The sequence below is a fragment of the Oncorhynchus masou genome, unplaced genomic scaffold, assembly GCF_036934945.1.
Source record: "Oncorhynchus masou masou isolate Uvic2021 unplaced genomic scaffold, UVic_Omas_1.1 unplaced_scaffold_978, whole genome shotgun sequence".
NCBI lineage: Eukaryota > Metazoa > Chordata > Actinopteri > Salmoniformes > Salmonidae > Oncorhynchus > Oncorhynchus masou.
The window spans coordinates 180,667-190,587 of NW_027016292.1; the positions used below are offsets into that span (position 1 = coordinate 180,667).

The 9,921-nt window shown below is 48.4% G+C and overlaps 1 protein-coding gene across 1 annotated transcript; it reads left to right on the forward strand.

Moving 5' to 3' along the window:
- Positions 1-408: 408 nt before the first annotated feature.
- LOC135538530 (pleckstrin homology domain-containing family A member 8-like) lies at positions 409-4,637 on the forward strand. The gene is made up of 4 exons (XM_064964422.1): positions 409-413; positions 1,606-1,733; positions 1,870-1,931; positions 3,543-4,637. Exons 1-4 carry the CDS (start codon positions 409-411, stop codon positions 3,738-3,740), a joined length of 393 nt encoding a protein of 130 aa, XP_064820494.1. The 3' UTR covers positions 3,741-4,637.
- Positions 4,638-9,921: the final 5,284 nt, after the last annotated feature.

Consider the following 9,921-nt stretch of genomic DNA (forward strand, 5'->3'; position numbering starts at 1 on the left):
ATTAAATTGATACACACCCTTGTTAGGGTTTCCACAAGGCTATGTTCATTTGGAGAGGAAATGTTCATTTGTGAGAGTAATTCATTTGTTCACGTGAAATTTGGGGTGATAAAACTGAAGGTAAAATTCAAGTCATGGCAATCACCTACACGTGCAAACAACTGATTGCTCTAATTGGGAGAAATGGTCAAATATAATTTAACTTTTACATTCATTTATTTAAATTGATACTGGCGTCTGTATTGCTCCCCTGCCAGCCCACGATCCAAGTGCCTCTTTATAAATGCCTGGCCATTAATGTTGCGGCAGAGGCTGATAAATAGATGGTGGTCTCATTGATATATCCTAGAGACCCATGTTGTGGTGAATGCTGTGTGACACAAGTGGAGTGCTATTCATTGCGTAACCATGTGGTGCGCTTTTAATACCTAAACCTTGATTTTCTGATAATAATCGTATAATCTAACAAATGTTTTAGATGTATTTTTAACGGTGACAACCTGACACAGGTGCATTGCGATTTGCATGGATTCATGACAGAACCGTGTTCATTTTTCATTGTCTTGTGCAACATCATGTACAAGATCAGATACCTTGTGAAATTGTGTTCTGTTTATTTGTCTACAGTTGTGAAGTGACCACATAGTATGTATGGTCTTTGTCTTTCCAATGACATTCCAGCCATGTAGTATGTTGTGTTGTCTTGTTTCCCTATGAGAGGAGAGGGGAAAGGATTCAGAAAGGCATCCCTTCCAGCCATGTAGTATGTTGTGTTGTCTTGTTTCCCTATGAGAGGAGAGGGGAAAGGATTCAGAAAGGCATCCCTTCCAGCCATGTAGTATGTTGTGTTGTCTTGTTTCCCTATGAGAGGAGAGAGGAAAGGATTCAGAAAGGCATCCCTTCCAGCCATGTAGTATGTTGTCTTGTTTCCCTATGAGAGGAGAGGGGAAAGGATTCAGAAAGGCATCCCTTCCAGCCATGTAGTATGTTGTGTTGTCTTGTTTCCCTATGAGAGGAGAGGGGAAAGGATTCAGAAAGGCATCCCTTCCAGCCATGTAGTATGTTGTGTTGTCTTGTTTCCCTATGAGAGGAGAGGGGAAAGGATTCAGAAAGGCATCCCTTCCAGCCATGTAGTATGTTGTGTCGTCTTGTTTCCCTATGAGAGGAGAGGGGAAAGGATTCAGAAAGGCATCCCTTCCAGCCATGTAGTATGTTGTGTTGTCTTGTTTCCCTATGAGAGGGGAGGGGAAAGGATTCAGAAAGGCATCCCTTCCAGCCATGTAGTATGTTGTGTTGTCTTGTTTCCCTATGAGAGGGGAGGGGAAAGGATTCAGAAAGGCATCCCTTCCAGCCATGTAGTATGTTGTGTTGTCTTGTTTCCCTATGAGAGGGGAGGGGAAAGGATTCAGAAAGGCATCCCTTCCAGCCATGTAGTATGTTGTCTTGTTTCCCTATGAGAGGAGAGGGGAAAGGATTCAGAAAGGCATCCCTTCCAGCCATGTAGTATGTTGTGTTGTCTTGTTTCCCTATGAGAGGAGAGGGGAAAGGATTCAGAAAGGCATCCCTTCCAGCCATGTAGTATGTTGTCTTGTTTCCCTATGAGAGGAGAGAGGAAAGGATTCAGAAAGGCATCCCTTACAGCCATGTAGTATGGCTCAAACGAGGACTCAAGTTCCTCAAGGAGTTCCTGTCCCTGGTCAACTCTGGGGAAAGGGATGTCCCTGGAGCGCTGGGTGAGTTGGCATCGCCACACTGTGGTACACACACACGGTTAATGGTTAGGTGACAGTTCTCTTTTGGTTTGATGTCATATAGTGTATTCCGTCATGTCCTCTATTCCTAACACACTCCCCTCCCTCGTCCACTCAGGTAACGCTTATGGACGGAGTCTGCGGCAGTATCATGGATGGGTTGTGCGAGGGGTCTTTGCTGTGAGTAATACTTGATAATCAGTCTTCAAGCCCTTTTTAACCAAGCAGTTTATAGTTGGAAAAAGTATCCCATCATAAGATCAGGCCCACTTTGGCGGGCGGGCATGTGTCTGTGCGTGAGTGCACTAAGGCTATTATAGTCAACTGAAACAAACTAATCAAGGAACAAAAACTATTTAGTAAACGGAAATAAAATAATTAAAAAACCTGAAACTGTTATCTTTGACTCCAAAACAAACTAAAATAAAACATTTTTTTTTAGTTTTTTGGGGGGAGTCAAAAATGGGGTTTTAGGATTTTTTTCTAATGGGGTTTTCAAGCTTCTGAATCTTGCGGATCACATTAAGATTGACTTTATAATTTAAAGGGAGACTCCGCAAGACGAGGAGCAGCACTGCAGATATTGGGCGCGTTTGAGTGGTAATTCTAAAACAACCAGCTGTCAAGGACTGGAGTCGGGGGGAGGTGCATTTGCGACAGCTGAAAGTCAGACACTAATGTTCTCTAACAGCAAGGCTCAGATCAACATGGCAGCGTTGCCATTGTTATAAAAAAAACTATATCACACACAAACTGAAATAATATTATACTGAACAAAAATATAAATGCAACAATGTTAAGTTTCCAGAAATGTTTCATAGGCACGAAAGCTTGTTTCTCTGAAATTTTGTGCCCAAATTTGTTTACATCCCTGATAGTGAGAATTTCTCCCTTGCCAAGACAATCCATCCACCTGACAGATGTGGCATATCAAGAAGCTGATTAAACAGGATGATCATTACACAAGGGCACCTTGTGCTGGGGACAATAAAAGGCCACTAAAATATGCAGTTCTGTCAAACACAGTGCCACAAATGTCTAAAGTTGAGGGAGCGTGCAATTGGCATACTGACTGCAGGAATGTCCACCAGAGCTTTTGCCAGAGAATTTAATCTTAAATTCTCAACCATAAGCCCCTCCAACATAATTTTAGAGAATTTGGCCATACGTCCAACCGGCCTCAATCGCAGACCACGTATAACCACACCAGCCCAGGACGTCCACAGCGTTGTACGAGATCTTCAGTCTATTCTTGTTCTGAGAAATGAACGCTATTTCATGCGAGAAATTGCAGAGAAACTGATGAGTTAAGAAGAAAGTTATTTGTTTCTGGCCATTTTGAGACTGTAATCGAACCCACAAATGTTGATGCTCCGGATACTCAACTAGTTTAAAGTAGGTCAGTTTTTTTTATTGCTTCTTTAAATCAGCACAACAGTTTTCAGCTGTGCTAACATAATTGCTAAAGGGTTTTCTAATGATCAATTAGCCTTTTTAAAATTATGAACTTGGATTAGCTAACACAACGTGCCGTTGGAACACAGGAGTGATGGTTGCTGATAATGGGCCTATGTAGATATTCCATTAAACAAATCTGCCGTTTCCAGCTACAATAGTCATTTACAACATAAACAATGTTATTTTAATGGACAAAAAAAGAGCTTTTCTTTCAAAAACAAGGACATTTCTAAGTGACCCCAAACTTTTGAACAGTAGTGTAAGTACAAACCTATAATAACCTTGGTGTGTTGGTGTGTGAGACTTAGTGTCACTTGGTCTCTCCATTCCCAGCTGGCCCTCCGAGCAGCGCCATCATACAGCAGCTTCGCGGCGGCTCTGGTGTCTAGAGAGGGGGAGGAACTGAAAGAAGGATTCAACACAGGCATGCACCGGGACCTGGGGGTCTACCTGCCTGCCATGGAGAAACAACTGGCCATCCTGGATGCCTTGTATGAAGAATACAACCTGGAGTCAGATGAGGTGGTCTGAGAGGAGGAGACGACGAGATCCCAACTGGTGGCCTGGGAGGAGGAGACGAGATCCCAACTGGTGGCCTGAGAGGAGGAGACGAGATCCCAACTGGTGGCCTGGGAGGAGGAGACGAGATCCCAACTGGTGGCCTGGGAGGAGGAGACGAGATCCCAACTGGTGGCCTGGGAGGAGGAGACGAGATCCCAACTGGTGGCCTGGGAGGAGGAGACGAGATCCCAACTGGTGGCCTGGGAGGAGGAGACGAGATCCCAACTGGTGGCCTGGGAGGAGGAGACGAGATCCCAACTGGTGGCCTGGGAGGAGGAGACGAGATCCCAACTGGTGGCCTGGGAGGAGGAGACGAGATCCCAACTGGTGGCCTGGGAGGAGGAGACGAGATCCCAACTGGTGGCCTGGGAGGAGGAGACGAGATCCCAACTGGTGGCCTGGGAGGAGGAGACGAGATCCCAACTGGTGGCCTGAGAGGGACACTACCAGAGGAGGAAGAGAGCCCTCAGACTCAGACCATCTGGGATACACTGACGAAGGAGGAGGAGGAAGTGGAGGAGGTAGAAGAGGAGAGCCCGGTCTGAGCCGCCGCAGCAGAGCGGTGGCTCTGGTGTACTTGATGTAGTGTACAGTACTTTAGACTCCGGCTCTTTTCCCTCCTGTGACTTTCATTATGAACAGCTGCACCATTGGTGGCTGAGATTGCACAAATATTGACTTTTACTTTAAATTGAGGCTGATATTGTTATTGACAGCATTATTTGACAGCCTACATAGGCTGCATGTAATGAACTGCATACAACACTGAAGAGTATAATGTAGCAGTGTTTGTATTGATCCCTGCTGAACTCCTACACCAATATACTGTATCTACATGGATGACCTGCGTACCACCACCAACCCACCTCCCCCCTTCCTCCAGAAGCCACCTCCCCCCTTCCTCCAGAAGCCACCTCCCCCCTTCCTCCAGAAGCCACCTCCCCCCTTCCTCCAGAAGCCACCTCCCCCTTCCTCCAGAAGCCACCTCCCCCTCCCTCCAGAAGCCACCTCCCCCTCCCTCCAGAAGCCACCTCCCCCTCCCTCCAGAAGCCACCTCCCCCTCCCTCCAGAAGCCGCCCCCCCTCCCTCCAGAAGCCGCCTCCCCCCTCCCTCCAGAAGTGTTTGTATTGATCCCTGCTGAACTCCTACACCAATATACTGTATCTACATGGATGACCTGCGTACCACCACCAACCCACCTCCCCCTTCCTCCAGAAGCCACCTCCCCCCTTCCTCCAGAAGCCACCTCCCCCCTTCCTCCAGAAGCCACCTCCCCCCTTCCTCCAGAAGCCACCTCCCCCCTCCCTCCAGAAGCCACCTCCCCCCTCCCTCCAGAAGCCGCCTCCCCCCTCCCTCCAGAAGCCGCCTCCCCCCTCCCTCCAGAAACCACCTCCCCCTTCCTCCAGAAGCCGCCTCCCCCCCCCTCCAGAAGCCGCCTCCCCCTCCCTCCAGAAGCCGCCTCCCCCTCCCTCCAGAAGCCGCCTCCCCCTCCCTCCAGAAGCCGCCTCCCCTCCCTCCAGAAGCCGCCCCCCTCCCTCCAGAAGCCGCCCCCCCTCCCTCCAGAGAAGCCGCCTCCCTCCAGAAGCCACCTCCCCCCTCCCTCCAGAAGCCGCCTCCCCCCTCCCTCCTTCCCTCCCTCCAGAACCATTCTCATTCTCTCACATTGTCTCATCTACAAATGTATTGTTTACCAAGTGACATTAACATGAACTATTATTTTCCTCATTATCGTGATCATTTAAATGTCGTCTTTATGAGTAACTTATGGAATAAACCATGTTCTATATGGATGGAAATGTCGATGTTTTAATGTATAGGGTTCGACTGAGGTGTCAACTGAAGTGGAATATATAGCAAGGCCTTGATTCAAAATGTATTAACAATCATGATGGATAGATTGTTATTGTCTTCTATTAGCTGCCTTTCCTCTCCGTGACTGGTGTGGGTTAAGAATAATACAACGGTGATCATCGTAGAGGCAGTCCAACTTTGGCCTCTTAGTTCTGGACATGAATTCAGTCTTGTTATAGATGCACTGAACCATTTGGACAAAGCAGGAGGATCTGACCGATGTGCAATAGGCTGATTCCTTGTTGTGAATTATTTCTAGTGTTTCTATTTCTAATGTTTTTGTATCTCACAATTTCAGAACATATTTTATACGAATGTACATAAGATGGCATTTTTACATATGTATTAAACTTGATGAAGTCATGAATGGCTGCGTTTTGGTCATTTGGATGGTATTTCTACATATGTATTAAACTTGATGAAATCATGAATGGCTACGTTTTGGTCATTTGGATGTTATTTCTACCTAGGGCATTTCAGTTTCCATTAGAACCCTGTGAAATCCCATCCTTCTAAGACTTGGGTTCCCCTCTTCCTAGCCCTTGATTATGTCTCTCCATTACAGAAGGCATTGGATGAAGGCATCTTCTCCATGGGGTTTTCTTAAAGAGTCCTGACACTGAGTGTGTTGAGAGCATGGTTTGGGAAGCATAAGGACCTTTCATATCAGTGAGAGAGAATTGTCAAACAAGGTTATTAAATTGATACACACCCTTGTTAGGGTTTCCACAAGGCTATGTTCATTTGGAGAGGAAATGTTCATTTGTGAGAGTAATTCATTTGTTCACGTGAAATTTGGGGCGATAAAACTGAAGGTAAAATTCAAGTCATGGCAATCACCTACACGTGCAAACAACTGATTGCTCTAATTGGGAGAAATGGTCAAATATAATTCAAAACTTTTACATTCATTTATTTAAATTGATACTGGCGTCTATATTGCTCCCCTGCCAGCCCACGATCCAAGTGCCTCTTTATAAATGCCTGGCCATTAATGTTGCGGCAGAGGCTGATAAATAGATGGTGGTCTCATTGATATATCCTAGAGACCCATGTTGTGGTGAATGCTGTGTGACACAAGTGGAGTGCTATTCATTGCGTAACCATGTGGTGCGCTTTTATTACCTAAACCTTATTTTTCTGATAATAATCGTATAATCTAACAAATGTTTTAGATGTATTTTTAACGGTGACAACCCGCCGCAGGTGCATTGCGATTTGCATGGATTCATGACAGAACCGTGTTCATTTTTCCTTGTCTTGTGCAACATCATGTACAAGATCAGATACCTTGTGAAATTGTGTTCTGTTTATTTGTCTACAGTTGTGAAGTGACCACATAGTATGTATGGTCTTTGTCTTTCCAATGACATTCCAGCCATGTAGTATGTTGTGTTGTCTTGTTTCGCTATGAGAGGAGAGGGGAAAGGATTCAGAAAGGCATCCCTTCCAGCCATGTAGTATGTTGTGTTGTCTTGTTTCCCTATGAGAGGAGAGAGGAAAGGATTCAGAAAGGCATCCCTTCCAGCCATGTAGTATGTTGTGTTGTCTTGTTTCCCTATGAGAGGAGAGGGGAAAGGATTCAGAAAGGCATCCCTTCCAGCCATGTAGTATGTTGTGTTGTCTTGTTTCCCTATGAGAGGAGAGGGGAAAGGATTCAGAAAGGCATCCCTTCCAGCCATGTAGTATGTTGTGTTGTCTTGTTTCCCTATGAGAGGAGAGGGAAAGGATTCAGAAAGGCATCCCTTCCAGCCATGTAGTATGTTGTGTTGTCTTGTTTCCCTATGAGAGGAGAGGGGAAAGGATTCAGAAAGGCATCCCTTCCAGCCATGTAGTATGTTGTGTTGTCTTGTTTCCCTATGAGAGGAGAGAGGAAAGGATTCAGAAAGGCATCCCTTCCAGCCATGTAGTATGTTGTGTTGTCTTGTTTCCCTATGAGAGGAGAGGGGAAAGGATTCAGAAAGGCATCCCTTCCAGCCATGTAGTATGTTGTGTTGTCTTGTTTCCCTATGAGAGGAGAGGGGAAAGGATTCAGAAAGGCATCCCTTCCAGCCATGTAGTATGTTGTCTTGTTTCCCTATGAGAGGAGAGGGGAAAGGATTCAGAAAGGCATCCCTTGCAGCCATGTAGTATGTTGTCTTGTTTCCCTATGAGAGGAGAGGGGAAAGGATTCAGAAAGGCATCCCTTCCAGCCATGTAGTATGTTGTGTTGTCTTGTTTCCCTATGAGAGGAGAGGGGAAAGGATTCAGAAAGGCATCCCTTCCAGCCATGTAGTATGTTGTGTTGTCTTGTTTCCCTATGAGAGGAGAGGGGAAAGGATTCAGAAAGGCATCCCTTCCAGCCATGTAGTATGTTGTCTTGTTTCCCTATGAGAGGAGAGGGGAAAGGATTCAGAAAGGCATCCCTTCCAGCCATGTAGTATGTTGTGTTGTTTCCCTATGAGAGGAGAGGGGAAAGGATTCAGAAAGGCATCCCTTCCAGCCATGTAGTATGTTGTGTTGTCTTGTTTCCCTATGAGAGGAGAGGGGAAAGGATTCAGAAAGGCATCCCTTCCAGCCATGTAGTATGTTGTGTTGTCTTGTTTCCCTATGAGAGGAGAGGGGAAAGGATTCAGAAAGGCATCCCTTGAAGTAGTAAGATTGTAATATTGTCACAAAGGGCAGCTGACACGATGCCTCCTGTAAATGTAGCGCTCACTGATGCAGGAGATTTAATGGGCAATGGTTGGCAGGCACCCCCCTCCTAAAGACGCAGGGGTACTGAGAGAGGAGAGAGCGGGCTGTTGAGTGCAGTAGGCAAGATAGAGTCGGCACCCCCCTCCTAAAGACGCAGGGGTACTGAGAGAGGAGAGAGCGGGCTGTTGAGTGCAGTAGGCAAGAGAGAGTCGGCACCCCCCTCCTAAAGACGCAGGGGTACTGAGAGAGGAGAGAGCGGGCTGTTGAGGGCAGTAGGCAAGAGAGAGTCGGCACCCCCCTCCCAAAGACGCAGGGGTACTGAGAGAGGAGAGAGCGGGCTGTTGAGGGCAGTAGGCAAGAGAGAGACGGCACCCCCCTCCTAAAGACGCAGGGGTACTGAGAGAGGAGAGAGCGGGCTGTTGAGGGCAGTAGGCAAGAGAGAGACGGCACCCCCCTCCTAAAGACGCAGGGGTACTGAGAGAGGAGAGAGCGGGCTGTTGAGGGCAGTAGGCAAGAGAGAGACGGCACCCCCCTCCTAAAGACGCAGGGGTACTGAGAGAGGAGAGAGCGGGCTGTTGAGGGCAGTAGGCAAGAGAGAGACGGCACCCCCCTCCTAAAGACGCAGGGATACTGAGAGAGGAGAGAGCGGGCTGTTGAGGGCAGTAGGCAAGAGAGAGACGGCACCCCCCTCCTAAAGACGCAGGGGTACTGAGAGAGGAGAGAGCGGGCTGTTGAGGGCAGTAGGCAAGAGAGAGTCGGCACCCCCTCCTAAAGACGCAGGGGTACTGAGAGAGGAGAGAGCGGGCTGTTGAGGGCAGTAGGCAAGAGAGAGTCGGCACCCCCTCCTAAAGACGCAGGGGTACTGAGAGAGGAGAGAGCGGGCTGTTGAGGGCAGTAGGCAAGAGAGAGACGGCACCCCCTCCTAAAGACGCAGGGGTACTGAGAGAGGAGAGAGCGGGCTGTTGAGGGCAGTAGGCAAGAGAGAGTCGGCACCCCCTCCTAAAGACGCAGGGGTACTGAGAGAGGAGAGAGCGGGCTGTTGAGGGCAGTAGGCAAGAGAGAGTTGGCACCCCCTCCTGAAGACGCAGGGGTACTGAGAGAGGAGAGAGCGGGCTGTTGAGGGCAGTAGGCAAGAGAGAGTCGGCACCCCCTCCTAAAGACGCAGGGGTACTGAGAGAGGAGAGAGCGGGCTGTTGAGGGCAGTAGGCAAGAGAGAGTCGGCACCCCCTCCCAAAGACGCAGGGGTACTGAGAGAGGAGAGAGCGGGCTGTTGAGGGCAGTAGGCAAGAGAGAGACGGCACCCCCCTCCTAAAGACGCAGGGGTACTGAGAGAGGAGAGAGCGGGCTGTTGAGGGCAGTAGGCAAGAGAGAGTCGGCACCCCTCCCAAAGACGCAGGGGTACTGAGAGAGGAGAGAGCGGGCTGTTGAGGGCAGTAGGCAAGAGAGAGTCGGCACCCCCCTCCTAAAGACGCAGGGGTACTGAGAGAGGAGAGAGCAGGCTGTTGAGGGCAGTAGGCAAGAGAGAGACGGCACCCCCCTCCTAAAGACGCAGGGGTACTGAGAGAGGAGAGAGCGGGCTGTTGAGGGCAGTAGGCAAGAGAGAGTCGGCACCCCCCTCCTAAAG